At 40.2% G+C, this 17049-nt stretch overlaps 1 protein-coding gene across 2 annotated transcripts in view; it reads left to right on the plus strand.

Moving 5' to 3' along the window:
- The window catches only part of LOC150079033 (twitchin-like), a 2795346-nt gene that overhangs the window by 2427594 nt on the left and 350703 nt on the right, over positions 1-17049 (plus strand). For both annotated transcript variants that reach the window (XM_090382361.1, XM_090382360.1), the window contains 2 exons: positions 10476-10541; positions 10648-10741. In XM_090382361.1, the coding sequence (XP_090238487.1) occupies positions 10476-10541; positions 10648-10741 (160 nt within the window). The remainder of the gene's footprint in view (positions 1-10475; positions 10542-10647; positions 10742-17049) is intronic.

Consider the following 17049-nt stretch of genomic DNA (forward strand, 5'->3'; position numbering starts at 1 on the left):
GTGATGAAAAGGGTGCTAAAGTGTTAACTTCTATGAGGGGGGGGGGGGGTGCTATGGTGAACAAATTATATGTGATATGTTCAAAAATAAGGATAAATTAATCACGTTTGTTAGTTTCCAGTAGTACTGGTGGCATGTCAAAACAGAAATCAGCAAAGGCCTTTGCCTTTAGCCAGTGAGTGATTGTTTGCTAGAACAAACTTCCATCTGTCATTGTGGAAATTGACAGTGTAAATAAATTCAAGAAAGAACTGGACAAATTTTGGAATGAATGGATGGGTGAAATGAGAAATTTTTTTTTTGTTTTTGGCTGATGCTGCATAAGCTTGGCTTTTTGCATTATTTGCCTTACGATGAATTCGATAAATCCACGGTTGTATAGTTCACCCAAAAAAAAAAAAAAAAAGAAAAAGAAAAGAAAAGGGAGTCCTCTCTCTCTCTCTCTCTCTCTGGAATAATTTGTGCTGTGCATGCTTATTTTTTGATGAGCTAAAAGGGGGATCTCAGTCCATGCTCTGGTTGGATAAGATTTAAGCAGAGGCATGTCATCACGCAATTATTGTCTATGATGAGAAAGTGCAGCTTGTCTGCATGTTGCTACTAGAAACTAATTACCATTTGACGAGGGACCAGTTAGTTCTGAAACATGCTACAAACAGTCTCATCTTTTAAACAAATGGCCAGTTTAAACAAATTTCTAAGAGGTATCAGTTTAAAATAGTGCAATATCTATAAGTGCAGACATCTTGTACAAAGGTGTGTGTGTGTGTGTGTGTGTGTGTGTGTGTGTGTGTGTGTGTGTGTGTGTGTGTGTGTGTGTGTGTGTGTGTGTGTGTGTGTGTGTGTGTGTGTGTGTGTGTGTGTGTGTGTGTGTGTGTGCGTGCGTGCGTGCGTGCGTGCGTGTTCTGGGGGTTTAATGGCACACGAGCTACTGAGGCTATAATGCACCTATTCATAGGACTTTTTCATTAGAGAGATCTTTTAAAATTTATGATAGATTCCAATTTTTTTCAAAAAAAAGAAAAATTCATTAATGTCTGCATCATCCATCACCAATAATATGTTTTAATGCCATCGGTTCTCAAAGATTTGTTAGGGAAAGGAGGAGGAGGAGGATGGATGTTCTGTCCTGATGATAGTGAGGGCAGTCAATGAGAATGGGTTTCACTGTTAAATATGAGGAACAGTGTGGACATCGAGGAGGTTCCTCTCCTGTAAGTAGATGAAGGTGAGTCAGGTATATATGTCCCATCCATGCTCGTGCAAGCATTACATCTTCTCTTCATACTGTTTTGGTGTTAGAGCGCCAAAGCTATGGATCCTGTTTCAAATATTATTGGTTTGGGTGTGCCAGAGCTCTTTCCACTGTGCAAGACATGTTGTTTGTAAGATATGATTATAATCAAAGATTGGAATAGGAGCGAAGGTTAAATCATAAGTTGATGGATTTTTGGCAGTTCTTTTAGCAAGTTCATTCCCTTTTATCCCCGAATGCGCTGGGATCCAGCAAAAGGCCACTAATTGATGACATTCCTCAATTTTTAATAGGAGGCTTCTGATTTGGTTTAACATAGGATGAACCTTGTAAGAAAAGTTTTGTATTGCTGTAATTGAGCTTAGAGAGTCCATGTATACTATGTATTTTAAAGATGGATGTAGATTCAGGTTTTCTAAGGCTAATTTTATTGCCTGAAGTTCTGCAGAGAAGCTGCTATACTCAGGTGCAAGGGCCGCAGAAATGATTGTAGTGGAAAATACTGCTGCTGCTCTGACGGCTGAATGTGATTTGGAGCTATCAGTATATATTGGCAATAAATCAGCGTATTTCTGAATATGGCTTGAATGGAGTTGTTCCATGTTGAGTTACGGTAGGTGGTTCTTTCCCAATTTCTGAAGATAAGTATCGCGCAAGTTAATTGAGGAGGAGGAGGAGGAGGTGTCCAAGGTGGATGAGAGCATTTCATTACTTGTAGTCGGTTGACATTAGGAACATATGCTGATCGGACCAGGGTATGTCTGCCAGGGGCAAAGGTTGATGACATTGTAGAGCGGATATCATCATAGTTCTACACGTTGGCACTAATGATATTAAGAATAGGAGACCGGCAGAATTACTTAACAAGTACAGGTCACTGTTGCAAAAAAGCTGTGAATTAGGGTTGAATTTGAAAGTGTCTGCAATTCTGCCCAGACACGATAGGAGGGAGTATATAATGAGAGCCTTGTCGATCAATTCGGCCCTGGAAAGATTGTGCAAGGCTCAAGGGGTAGAATTTTTTTCAGCTTGGTCTGTACTTGTTAACAGGAGAGACTGCTTCTACAGGGATGGGATACACTTAAATAGAAAGGGTGCAAGAATATTTGCTGATGCTATTGAGGCAGTGTTAGGTGGGTCAGAAAACTGCTAGCTTAGGAGGGGATACAAGGACTAAGATTAACAGTAGCCACTGGAAGAGGTGCATGTGATTCTTGCACTGCTTCTATTGGAATGAGCAGCAGCCTGGAAAACAAGATACAGGATATTTCAGAGACTGCTGGGAGTCATTGTGGTACAAGTAAACACATGGATTGTGTTCGGGTAGCTAAGAATAGGAACAGGTGCAAGTATACTTGCGTGTACATCAATGTTAGGAGTTTAGTAAATAAATTTGATGAATTTGAGGTATTGCTCAAAACATCAAAGGCAGATATTGTTGGGATATCAGAGACATGGTGTAACACAGATATAAGGAATGCAGAACTGTAATTTGGGGAGTACAATGTGTACAGAAAGAATAGACTGGATAGGAAGGGAGGAGGGGTTATGTTATTAGTTAAGAAACACATAAAATCCAAGGAAATGAAGCCTGTTGATATCACTGGACAGTGCAGTGTTGAGTCAGTTTGGTGTGACATAAGCATTGGGAGATCAAAATTGAGAGTAGGAGTGTGCTATAGGTGTGCCATTTCGATGAGTATAATAAGAAACTGTACAGGGAAATAGAGTGGGCCAGTAAATCAGAGAGTCTTATAATGGGGGATTTTAATTTCCCAGATACTGACTGGAATTTGTGGGTTGGTCACTCACACACTAGCAGGGCTTTTGTGGATTTATTGGATGATTGTTTTCTACATCAGCATGTTCAGGAGGCAACTAGAGGAAGTAATACTCTTGATCTGATTATCAGCAGTGATTCTTCATGCATTAAGAATCTGCAGATAAAGGAACAACTAGGTGGCAGTGATCACAGTGTGCTGAAGCGGGATTTACTCAAAGAGGTAACTACCATCAGGGGTAAAGGGAAGGGTTATTGCTTTCGTAAAGGCGACTACGATGGTCTGAGACAGTATTTAAATTCTATACAGTGGGAACAACTGATGATGTTACCAACAGCAAATTCAAAATGGGAAGCATTCAAAGAACTTATCTTGGAAGCTACTAGGCTTTACATACCAACTAAGAAATATTGTTCAAGGTTTAGGCATAAATGGATGTCAGATGGACTAATGAGACATATGGCAGAGAAGAAAAATGCGTGGGATACATATAAATTAACATGTGACACAGAAGCCTATGATAGATATAAGCTGGTCTGTAACCAAGTTACAAAGGAGGTTAGGCAGGCGAAGGCATATTACGAAAAATCTTTGGCAAAGGATGCAAAGAAAAACAGCAAAGAGTTCTTTACTTATGTAAACTCTAGAAGGAAGGGGATGAATCAGATTGGTCCACTTGATATCGATGGTTCAACTGTTGATAATCCTCAGGTAGCTAACAAACTAAATGAATATTTTGCATCGACATTCACACATGAGGAGTTATTCAGGGAGGGGAATGCCAGAGGTGTATTCATATCTGGCAGTAAGATAAATAATCTTGTAATAACTGAGAATAAAGTGGAGGACAAATTGTTGAAGATAAACACAAGAAAGTCGCCTGGGGTGGATGGGATCTATCCAGTTATATTAAAGGAGGCAGCAAAGGAAGTAAACAAATGCTTAGCCATAATTATGAGAGCTTCCTTGGACTCAGGAGAGGTACCCATAGACTGGAGACTTGAGGTCACGTTCACAAAGGATCCTCCTTTGTGAATGTGACTCCAATTCACAAAGGAGGATCAAAGGCTGACACAAGTAATTATAGACCTGTGAGTTTAACTTCTGTTCCAGGAAATTTAATGGAGGCACTGGTTAAAGAAGCACTGCAGGATGATCTGGACAAGACTTCAGTTATAGCTCGGACACATCATGGTTTTTTTAAGGGGAAGTCTTGCCTGACCAATTTGATTGGATACTATGATGCAGTCACAAAAGAACGGGATTCAGGGAATAACTTTGATATTATATATTTGTATCTTAGAAAGGCTTTTGATACTGTTGCACATGGAAGACTTCTGCACAAATTGGAGCAGTGTGGCATTGGAAGCAAATTGCTGCTATGGATAAAGGGATGGTTGAGGTGGAGAAGACAGAGAGTGGTAATCAATGGACACTGCTCATCGTGGACTAATGTTATTAGTGGAGTCCCTGAGGGTTCAGTGTTGGTCCATTATTGTTTTCTGTATTTAAAATGATATTGATGATGGTATATCAAGCTTAATGTCCAAGTTTGCAGACGATACAAAGGTTGGCAGGGTTGTTAAAGACACTACTGATGCTATGCTGCTGCAACAGGATCTGTAAAGGTTTAGCAGATGGGCTGAGAGGTGGCAAATAAAGTTTAACATTGACAAATGTAAAATACTACATATGGGAAACAGCAACCCCAGAGCAACGTATCAACTCTGTGGTACTACACTGACAGTGGTAGAGAATGAAAAGGACCTGGGGGTAACTGAGCAGGCAGATATGAAGTTTTCTGAGTAGTGCAGACGGGCTGCAAGAGTAGCTCATGGTGTCTTGTCAATGATATACAGGAATTTTTCTAGCAGGGATAAGGAGGTGATTATTCCCTTGTATAAGGCAATGGTCAGCCACACCTTGAATACTGTATACAGGTCTAGAGGCTCCATTTCAAGAAGGATGTAGAGCTGCTGGAATGAGTACAGAGAAGGGCAACAAGATTAGTGAATGGAACAAAGGGTTGCTCTTAAGAAGAAAGGCTTAAATTTTGCAAATTACAATGTCTGGAGACTAGGCACTGATGAGGTGATTTGATAGAGGTGTATAAAGCCTTGAATGGTTTGAGCATGCTCAATGCCGATGGGATACTTCCTCTTGCTCAGAATAATCACCTGAGAGGGCATAAATTCAGATTGAGGAAAGACAGATGTAGGATAGATGTGCGGAAAAATGCCTTTAGTCAGTGGGTAGTTGGTTGGTGGAACAGACTTCCATCCCTTATTGTGGAAGTTGATAGCCTAAATAAATTTAAGGGTCAGCTGGACAGGTATTTCAAAAGAACGGAGGGGTGAAATGGAAGTTTTTTTTTTTTTTTTTTAGGCTGATGCTGCATAAGCTTGCTTTCTTGCATCATATGCCTCTACTAATGCTAATGCTAACATTCCAATTCTGTGTTAATTCACAGTAAGCCTGCCGGTCTTGTCTTATTTTACTGGGTTTATTTCTATGGAGGTTTTGCAGTGGTGGATTAAAGAGGTGTGGCTCAATAGGATGCTGACAGCAACTTTGTATTTTGGCTGCATACTTAAGAAGTAGTGTTTTTCTGTGGACGCAAAGAGGGGGCTCATGAGCTTCAATATATAAATTATGGGTAGGAGATGTCCTGAAAGCACCAAGGGCAATCTGCAATGCACTATGCTGTATAGGATCTAGCCATCATAGTGTACTCTTTCAGGCAGAATCGTAGATTGGAGCACCATAATCCAAACAGGATCTGATCAATGCTCTATATAAGAGTTGCAAAGATATACGATCTGCTCCCCAAGACAAGGCAGATAAGGCTCTGAGTATGTTCAGTTTTTTGAGGCAGGAAATATGCACAGATTTAATGTGCTCGAAGAAATTTAATTTTCTCTCAAGGGTTAATCCCAAGAATCTGATATTGTTAGTCATTGGAGTGGTAAAGTTTGACCTCTGAAGTTCAGGATCTTTATGCATTTTTTTGTTGATTACAAAAGTGGATTGCAACGTTTTTCTGTTGAGATAGATGATAGCCATTGAGTCCTGCTCACCTTTCTACTTTATTCAAGGATATCTGCAATTGCCGTTCAATGGATCTCATATTCTGAGAGTGGCAAGAGATGGAGAGATCATCCCCATAAAGATAGGTCTCAACTGTATTTGGAAGTCCTTTTGTGATGGAATCAATTTTAAGGGCAAAGAGGGTTGCACTCAGTACAGAACCTTGTGGCACTCTTCCATTCCTGTAAAAATATCATAGATAGCAAGTTGTGGTATCGAACTTGGAATGAACGATTCTGGAGAAAGTTCCTGATGAATATAGGAAGGTTGCCTCATAGACCAAGAGCATGGAGGTCACTGAGAATGCTATGGCACCAGGTAGTGTCAAATTCCTTCTCTATGTTTATGGAAACCATAACAAGATGTTCATTCTTTACGAAGGCATTGCAAATTGCAGACTCGGCCTTGATCATGAGATCTAAGGAGAACCTGTTCTTACAAAAGCCATGCTGATTATTACTCATTAGGTGTTGTATTTCGATGGTCGAAACAAGTCGATTATGGATAATTTTTTCAAGTAATTTACCAAGGCAACTGGAGAGGGAAATTGGTCAGTGATTGTACAGACTGGTAGGGTCTTTTCCATGTTTTAAAAAGGCAAGAACCGTGGCATGATTCCAAGAGGATAAATGTTTTCCATAAATATTCGGTTATAGTAGACCAGCAGCAGTATTTGTAAATTTTCGCCACCAAGGTTTTGTAACATGATATAAGATATGCCATCTGGCCCAGCAGCAATGTTCCGTGTTGTTTTAATGGCATGTAGGAGTTCATGATATTGAAGAGGCTGGTTATACGGAAGGAAAACTGAGGTTCGAAAGTTGTTGGCTCATTGTTCGGTGTTGGTCTTTATTTTCTGAAAATCCAGAGAATAAGTTGATGCCGCTGAAATTTGGGCAAAGGTTTTGGACAAAGGCATTTGCTATGTCCTCAGGAGCAGAGAGTTCCTGCCCATTCCACAAAAGAATTGGTGAAAGGGTGGTTGGAAATTTGCCAGAAATCTGTCTAATTTTCTTCCATATTAACCTGGGGTTACTGTTTTTTCTGTTTATGGTAGATGCAAACTGAATCCAAGGATTTTTCTTAGCTTGCCTTTGAATGATATATGCTTTTGCCCTTAGCTTCTTGTAATTGATAAAATTAGCTGTGGTTGGGGATCTACGAAATAAATTCCAAGCATTACTTTTTAACTTCTTAGCTTTTGTGCAGTCTTCATTCCACCAATAGTTAAGATGCCGTCGGGACTGGAGATTCTACAGTTGAATTGAACATTTAGCTGCAGATAGTAGGTGTGAAGTGATATAATCTGTGGCTTCATCTATCGACTGTGTTCGTATGTATTGCTCATCCAGGGTGACAATTGAAATTTGACCCAGTTGGCTTGAGAGAACTTCCATTTCCTGCAGGGTTTGGCAAATGGTGGTTGTCCAGTGAGCAAATCACAAATAATAGGAAAATGGTCACTGCCCTTGGGATCGTCCATAACAGACCATTCTATGATTGGAAACAGAATCGGGGTGCATATTGATAGATCAATTGCAGAGGTTTGCCCAGTTGGTAGTTGTATGTGAGTGGGTGCACCAGTATTAAGAAGAGTAAAGTTTTGCTTATCCAGAAAGGTTTCAACTAAGTGGCCATGTATATCTAATTTTGTCGTTCCCCATAAGGGGATGTGGCCATTGAAGTCACCTTTCAAGATCTTTGTAAGAGATACCAAGATCTTTCAAGATCTTTGTAAGAGATACCAAGATCTTTCAAGATCTTGGTAAGAGAAGGTATGACTTGGTGGGAGATAGACTGATACTAGTGTTAAAGCAATCTGGGTTATCAAACGGACGGTGACAACTTCAATTTCAGTTTGCAAAACAATTTGCTTGGTCGGGATCTTTGAGCTGACCAATATGGCCACACCCCCACGGGCAGCATTTGAAGTATTACGATCGTGTTGATAGATGGCAAAGTTCTTTATGTTGGTGGAAATTTGAGGAGTTAGATAGGTTTCCTGTAGACAGAAACCAACTGGAGAGTAGCGGTCAATTAAGACTTGAATATCATTAAGGTTGCTACAAAATCCTCTAAAATTCCATTGTAGAATATAAGGCATTACTGGTGTTTAGTAGAAGAAGCTGTATCTGACTGTTTTTTTTAATGTGACTGTTTTGTGACATTCAGGCTTTAGTTTGTCTTTTTTTGAGAATAATGGTCGACTGGTATCCATTTTTCCTTCTTCCGCATATATTTCTAAGATCGGTTCTTCTTGTCTGGATAAGTCAGTTGTATCCATAGATGTTTCTTGGATATTCTTTTTTAAATGTGAACGTTGATTATTCGATATAGAAGCAATCACTGGGGGAGGAGAAGGATATGTAGCTGGTACTGTAAGTGCAGTATTACTTGCCTGGTTCAACTGCTTAGGGATATTGGACTGTTGCTGCCTGAGCCCAATCAGAGATTGAAGTGCTTGAAGGGACTGTAACATCAGTTTGGGTGGCCACTGATTGATATTTTTGAGCAATACTGGCATATGTATGCATAGTCATACTTGGAGCAATTACTTTCCTTGCTTCTTGAAAAATTACTTTATTTTCAATCTTATATTTCACAATTTTCTTTTCAATTTTTCATTTGTCGCATGTCCTTGAATAAGCAGGATGGTTGCCTTTACAGTTGGGGCTGGCCATTTCTTTTGCTGAGCAATCACTTTAAGTGTGATCAGAGGACCCACAATTCGGGCAAATTTGATTTCCTCTGCATGCCATTTGAGAGGGCCATACTTTTGGCACTTAAAACATCTCAATGGATTAGGAATATAGGGCCTAATGTGGCAAAGTAGATAGCCTGCTTTTATTGATTATTGTAGATTTGGCATATTGAAAATGAGTATAATATTCCTTGTAGGTGTAAGTGTATTGTCTTTTTTAGTCATAATCCTTTTGACTACAATGACATTTTGATCTTGAAGCTCTTGCATTATCTCCTCCTCCGTGACATTCAATAGATCCCAGCTGGATATAACTCCTTTGGATGTATTTAGGGTTGCATGGGGAGAAATGCAACCTTACAAAACCCTGCTAAACCTTACAAACTTTACTGGAATTCCAGCAAAGTTTGTAAGGTTTAGCAGTATCTCCAAATGTCCACGGTTCATTGTCTCCACTAGTAGGTCCCCTGATTGGAGTCTCTTGACTGTCTTAGGAGATCCTGCGAGACTTTCCAGGTGTTTTTGGATAAGAAACGGAGACAGCTTACTGAGGGACCGATTGGGAAGAGAGTGCATTATAATAAATGCAGGGAAATCTGTCGCTGAGGAATTGGTTTCCATGTCTGGCTGAGAGCTTGTCGGCTCTAAAGGCGGAAACACATTAAGGTCCATCTTTGCTCCTTTTTGCCCTTGGCAGATTAACTGTTCTGCCAAGGTTTCTGGCCCCACCACGGGGAGGCAGGAGCAGTGCTACCTAGTGATCAAGCAGCTGAAGGATTAGTTTGTTAGTGAAAATGGATAAATAAATATCCTAAAAAAAGAAAGGTGATTTTCCTTCCTGGGTTCTAACTTAAAATCTGCTAAGTCAAGACCCACTTACAATGAACTGAGTATAAGAGAGCAGCTAGAAATGAAACAGAACAAAATCATTTGGAAGGATCACTTTATAATTCGCTTAAGAAAAATCGCTTGGTCCCTATCGCTTGGCACTCGGAGCCTTGTACAAAGGCAAGCTTTCTTCTGATGGCAGAATTAAAACCATTGTGTGTGAAATTTAAATCCTGCTGGCTGCAGAAACAGATGAAAAGATAACATTTCTCTCTCTTCATAAGAGTCCTGCAAATATCTTATAGAGGAAAATGTCATTTTTTGCATGGATTAATTTTTGCAATCGTTGATGCAAGTGCAGATTTATTTCTCAGTATTTCAGGATTCTAAAATGTTGACTTTTTTGTAAAATATGCCAGATTTTAAAGTATTCCACATTGTAAAGTGCTTGATTTTAGAGATTTTACTGTATAAATGGACACATTATTTGAAACCTACTTGAAATGATCTTGAAAAAAGTGTAATTTAGATATATACTGTGGAAAAGGAAACTTTAGATATATACTGTGGAAAAGGAAACTTTAGATATATACTGTGGAAAAGGAAACTTTAGATATATACTGTGGAAAAAGTCCTGAAACTTTCTGGTCTTACCTTATATAAACTGCATATGTTTTTGCACAGTAGCATATTACTATTTAATAATGACAAGATGGATAGCTATTAAAATGACTTGGGTTATATTTTAAGCATTTTTTTCAAAACTTAATAGTTAGAAATATTTCTGAAAAACACTTCTTTTTTTTTTTTACCATACAAATAGTGGATGCTCAAGGACGGCGTATCAGGGGTAAATCAGAAGGCAAAGTTTCTAATTATGATCAATATGGTAAGCTATGTTGTTCGTGATCTTTTTGATTTTGATTTCAAATATCTTGTTCTTTAAATTATTGTTATAACAATATCTAATATCTAACTATTTTTCCTTCTTTCAGTGTTTGATGTTTATGACAAGTATATACCTCTACCAGTAGATGTAAAAACATCTAGTGTTTATGATTATTATGACATTTTGGAAGAAATTGGAACGTAAGTATTATTAAACAACGCACGCATGCACACACACACAAATTAGCTAGTTTTTAAGGTACCCCGCCCCACCAAACATCCAAGGAATCGACTACTTCATCAGAGACAATATCACATATCTGTAACAGGCTATATAACGCAGCAGTCAGATACCAAAAAATAGTGTGAATATGCCCAAGTGAAAGAATGGGCCAGCAACACAACCTAAGGGACTTTGAATGAACAGTTGGTACCAGAGATGCCAACATAAGCCCAGGGGCTCACATTGAGTATTATGGGCTTGGCACACCCAGGGTCCTGAGCTGGATATCACCATACTTCTCTTTCTTGGTGACTCCTTTATTTCTGACTCTCTCTTTCTCTCAGGGTAACTCGGGAATTTTTTTTGGCTGGTGCAGCATAAGCCTCGGGCTCCCTTGCACCATATGGCTGATGATAATAATAATAATAAGTATCACAGATATTGCAGTCGTGCATGTTAGAGTCTGGAAGAAGCTGATGGAGGGTGAAAAGAACTGTGCATTATAATAGATTGCCATCATTGGTCAAATAATAGTGGCATGCAAATGACTATATCAAAATGCCCAATATCATGGATTTAGCATTAGCATTTTACCATTAGTAGAGGCATATGATGCAAGAAAGCAAGCTTATGCAACATCAGCCGAAAAAAAAAAAAAAAAAAAGCACTCCCATTTCACCCCTCCGTTGATTCAAAATACGGTGCTTCCGTAGCCAGGTGGGAAGGAGCAGCAGTGCGTAGCACACGCTTCTTGATTAGACTGAGGTTCGAGCCCGTGACCACCAAATACGGAAGATGCGGAAAGGTCAGGGAATGACCACCGCATATCCCAGAGCAATATGGCCTTAGTTGCTAATGCTCCTAAAAACCAAATAACAACAACAACGTTCAAAATACCTGCCCAGCTGAGCCATAAATTTATTTAGGCTATTAGCTTCCGGGCGCCTCCGAAGCCAGGTGGGCAGGAGCAGCAGTGTGTAGCACATGCTTCTTGATTAGACCGGGGTTCGAGCCCGTGACCACCAAATACGGAGGATGCGGAAAGGTCAGGGAATGACCACTGCATATCCCCAGAGCAATATCGCCTTAGTTGCTAATGCTCCTAAAAACCAAATAACAAACATAACAAACGCTATTAGCTTCCACAACAAAAGGTGGAAGGTTGGTGGATCAGGCAAATTTCCACACATCTATCCTACAACCGACTTTCCTCAATTTGAATTTATGCCCTTTAAGGCGATTTTTCTGAGCAAGATGAAGAATTCCATCAGCATTGAGCATGCTCAAACCATGAAAGCCTTTATACACTCAATCAGATCACCTCACCGGTGCCTAGGCTCCAGACACTGTAATTTGCGAAACTTAAGCCTTTCTTCATAAGTGCAAATCTTTGTTCCATTCACTAATCTTGTTGCCCTTCTCTGTACTCGTTCCAACAGCTCTACATCCTTCTTGAAATGAGGCCTCCAGACCTGTATACAGGACTCAAGGTGTGGCCTGACCATTGCCTTATACAATGGAATATTCACCTCCTTATCCCTGTTAGAAAAATTCCTGTATATCATTGACAAGACACCATCAGCTACTCTTGCAGCCCATCTGCACTACTCAGAAAACTTCATATCTGCCTGCACAATTACCCCCAGGTCCTTTTCATTCTCTACCACTGTCAGTGTAGTACCACAGAGTTGATACGTTACTCTGGGGTTACTGTTTCCCATATGTAGTACTTTACATTTGTCAATGTTAAACTTCATTTGCCACCTCTCAGCCCATCTGCTCAACCTTTCCAGATCCTGTTGCAACAGGATACTGTCAGTAGTGTCTCGTGGCTATTCCCAACCTCATGTTGTTTGGCCTTACAAGAAAGCAAAATGGGATGACCTGTGAGATTTCTTTTCTTCTTTTCCTTGGTCGGATTACTGTTTCAAAACTTCTGATGTCAACGTTTGCTCAGATGGTGTCAGTGAAATTATTCTTGCAGGAATGGAATCCTTTATCCCATACTCCACTTAAAAATCTCATTCTTAATCTAAACCTTGGTTTTCCAATAAATATGCTTAGTCTGTTCGAGTGAAGAATGTTAAATATTGTAATTGGCTTGTTTCCAATTCTTCAGTTTCATTTTCTGCCTACACCAAAGCTCGCAACAATTCTAAAGCAGTTATTAATCAGTCCAAACTAGATTTTGGACAGGCTAAGAGTAGAAAACTTGCTTCTTGCCCTAAATGGTAGCCAAGCATTCTGGTCTCTTACTAAAGCTATTGGCTGCAACTTTAGCATTAACATTAGCATTAGTAGAGGCATTTAATGCAAGAAAGCAAGCTTATGAAGCATCAGCCAAAAAAAAAAAAAAAAAAACCCACTTCCACTTCATCCCTCTGTTCGTTCAAAATACCTGTCCAGCTGAGCCTTAAACTTATTTAGGCTATCAACTTCAACAACAAGTGATGGAAGTCGGTTCCACCAACCAACCACCCGCTGGCTAAAGGCAAATTTCCGCACGTCTATCCTACATCTGTTTTTCCTCAATTTGAATTTATGCCCTCTCAGGTGATTATTCTGAGCTAGAGGAAGAATCCCATCAGCATTGAGCATGCTCAAACCATTCAAGGCTTTATACACCTCTATCAGATCACCTCGCTGGTGCCTAGTCTCCAGACACTGTAATTTGCAAAACTTAAGCCTTTCTTCGTAAGAGCACCCCTTTGTTCCATTCACTAATCTTGTTGCCCTTCTCTGTACTCGTTCCAGCAGCTCTACATCCTTCTTGAAATGAGGCCTCCAGACTTGTATACAGTACTCTAGGTGTGGCCTGACTATTGCCTTATACAAGGAAATAATCACCTCCTTATCCCTGCTGGAAAAATTCCTGTATATCATTGACAATACTCCATGAGCTACTCTTGCAGCCCGTCTGCACTGCTCAGAGAACTTCATATCTGCCTGCATAATCACCCCCCAAGTCCCTTTCATTCTCTACCACTGTCAGTGTAGTACCACAGAGTTGATACATTGCTCTGGGGTTGCTGTTTCCCATGTGTAGTACTTTACATTTGTCAATGTTAAACTTCATTTGCCACCTCTCAGCCCATCTGCTCAACCTTTCCAGATCCTGTTGCAGCAGCATAGTGTCAGTAGTGTCCTTGACAACCCTGCCAACCTTTGTATCGTCTGCAAACTTGGACATTAAGCTTGATATACCATCATCAATATCATTTATAAATACAGAAAACAATAATGGACCCAACACTGAGCCCTGAGGGACTCCACTAATAACATTAGTCCACGATGAGCAGTGTCCATTGATTACCACTCTCTGTCTTCTCCCCCTCAACCACCCCTTTATCCATAGCAGCAATTTGCCTCCAATGTCACACTTCTCCAATTTGTGTAGCAGTCTTCCATGTGCAACAGTATCAAAAGCCTATCTAAGATCCAAGTATATAATATCAAAGCTATTCCCTGCATCCAGTTCTTTTGTAACTGCATCATAGTATCCAACCAAATTGGTCAGGCAAGACTTCCCCTTAACAAAACCATGCTGTGTCCGAGCTATAACTGAAGTCTTGTCTAAATGATCCTGCAGTGCTTCTTTAACCAGTGCCTCCATTAATTTTCCTGGAACAGAAGTTAAGCTCACAGGTCTATAATTACTTGTGTCAGCCTTTGATCCTCCTTTGTGAATTGGGGTCGGGTCACATTTGCACATTTCCAGTCTATGTGTACCTCCCCTGAGTCCAAGGAAGCTCTCATAATTATGGCTAAGGGTTTGCTTACTTCCTTTGCTGCCTCCTTTGATATAACTGGATAGATCCCATCCACCCCGGGTGCCTTTCTTGTGTTTATCTTCAACAGTTTCTCCTCCACTTTACTCCCAGTTATTTCAAGATTCTGTAGCTTACTGCTAGAGTTGAATACACCTCTGGCATTCCCCTCACTGAATAACTCCTCATGTGTGAGTGTCGATGCAAAATATTCATTTAGTTTGTTAGCTACCTGAGCAGGATCATCAACAGTTGACCCATCAATATCAAGTGGACCAATCTGATTCATCCCCTTCCTTCTAGAGTTTACATAAGTAAAGAACTCTTTGCTGTTTTTCTTTGCATCCCTTGCCAAGGATTTCTCGTAATCTGCCTCCGCCTGCCTAACCTCCTTTGTAACTTGGTTGCATATCAACTTGTATCTATCATAGGCTTCTGTGTCATGTGTTAATTTGTAAGTATCCCATGCATTTTTCTTCTCTGTCATATGCCTCATTAGTTCATCTGACATCCATTTTGGCCTAAACCTTGAACAATATTTCTTAGTTGGTATGTAAAGCCTAGTAGCTTCCAAGATAAGTTCTTTGAATGCTTCCCATTTTGAATTTGCTGTTGGTAACATCATCAGTTGGTCCCACTGTATAGAATTTAAATACTGTCTCAGTCCATCGTAGTCGCCTTTACGGAAGCAGTAACCCTTCCCTTTACCCCTAATGGTAGTTACCTCTTTGAGTAAATCCCACTTCAGCACACTGTGATCACTACCACCTAGTGGTTCATTTATCTGCAGATTCTTAATGCATGAAGAATCACTGCTGATAATCAAATCAAGAGTATTACTCCCTCTAATTGCCTCCCGAACATGATGTAGAAAACAATCATCCAATAAATCCACAAAAGCCCTGCTAGTGTGTGAGTGACCAGCCCCCAAATTCCAGTCAATATCTGGGAAATTAAAATCTCCCATTATTAGCCTCTCTGATTTACTGGCCCACTCTATTTCCCTGTACAGTTTCTTATTATACTCATCAGAGTCATTAGGCCTATAGCACACTCCTACTCTCAATTTTGATCTCCCAATGCTTATGTCACACCAAACTGACTCAACACTGCACTGTCCAGCGATGTCAACTGGCTTCACTCCCCCCCCCCTTCTTTTCCCCCCTCTATTCTCACCTCTGTCAAAACCGGATGGTTCTATTGTCACTTCAGGATAAAGCTGACCTGCTAGCATCCCATTTTCTTCCAACTCATGTATTAATGATATTGGTAAAACACCTCCCACCATTCCCAACACGCTCCATTCAGTGACTCTTGTGGTCTTCCATCAAAAGGATGTCAGAAGGATTTTGATGAATCTTGATGCTAAGAAAGCTCCAGGTCCTGATGGTATTTCTCCACTTGTTCTCAAAACATATGCTCCTGAACTTACACCTGTTCTTTGCCACCTTTTTTCACATTCTTATTCCAAAGGTGTTTTTTGCTTGGAAATTTGCTCATGTCCAGTCAGTTCCTAAAAATGGTGACAAATCCCTCAAATCCATTTTTCGTCCCATTCCAATTACCTCTAGTAACGGAGAAATCAATTAACCGCCAACTCTTGAACTACCTAGAAACCTTCCTTCCGATCAACGATCGCCAATATGGATTCCGTCAGTGTCGATCCACTGGTGATATTCTTGCTTATGTTACCCATTTATGTACAAATTCAATGGAAAAGTTCAGTGAAACACAAGCAGTTGCTCTTGACATCTCAAAGGCTTTTGATCATGTTTGTCACAAGGGTCTTCTAAACAAACTTCCACCTTATGGTTTGCCAACTGTTTTTTTAATTTGTTATCCATTTTTTCTCTCTGACCACTCACTGTTGTTGTTATTTGGTTTTTAGGAGCATTAGCAACTAAGGCCATATTGCTCCGGGAATATGCGGTGGTCATTCCCTGACCTTTCCACATCCTCCGTATTTGGTGATGACGGGTTCGAACCCCGGTCTAATTAAGAAACATGTGCTACGCTCTGCTGCTCCTTCCCACCTGGCTTCGGAGGCGCCACCACTCACTGAGGGTGATGGTAGATGGCTCTCTGTCTTCTAACTTCTCCACTATTGCTGGTGTCCCCCAAGGTTCAGTTCTTTCTCCCACTCTTTTTTTCTTGTATATTAATGACCTTCTTCCATTGACTGGAAATCCTATCCACAGTTCTGCTGATGATAGCACATTGCATTCCACTTTCCATTTTGAGAAACCTTGCTCTGCTCAATCAGCTTCAACTTCTTGAATATCCACTACCAGTTCCTTAAATGCCGATCTTCAGGTAATTCTCAAATGGGGCAAAGACAACTTAGTTGATTTCAATCCTTCTGAAACTCAGTCTTGTCTTATATCTCGCAAAAATGATTCTTCTGCTGCTATGCTTGTCTTTGGTGACACTCCGATTTCTAGGCAAGATGATATATCTGTTTTGGGGATTAACCTGACTTCTAATCTCCCTTGGCACAAGCACATTACAAATATTGCTTC

Source organism: Mastigoproctus giganteus, chromosome 10, assembly GCF_048544385.1.
Source record: "Mastigoproctus giganteus isolate SK-2022 chromosome 10, ASM4854438v1, whole genome shotgun sequence".
Classification (NCBI taxonomy): Eukaryota; Metazoa; Arthropoda; class Arachnida; order Uropygi; family Thelyphonidae; genus Mastigoproctus; species Mastigoproctus giganteus.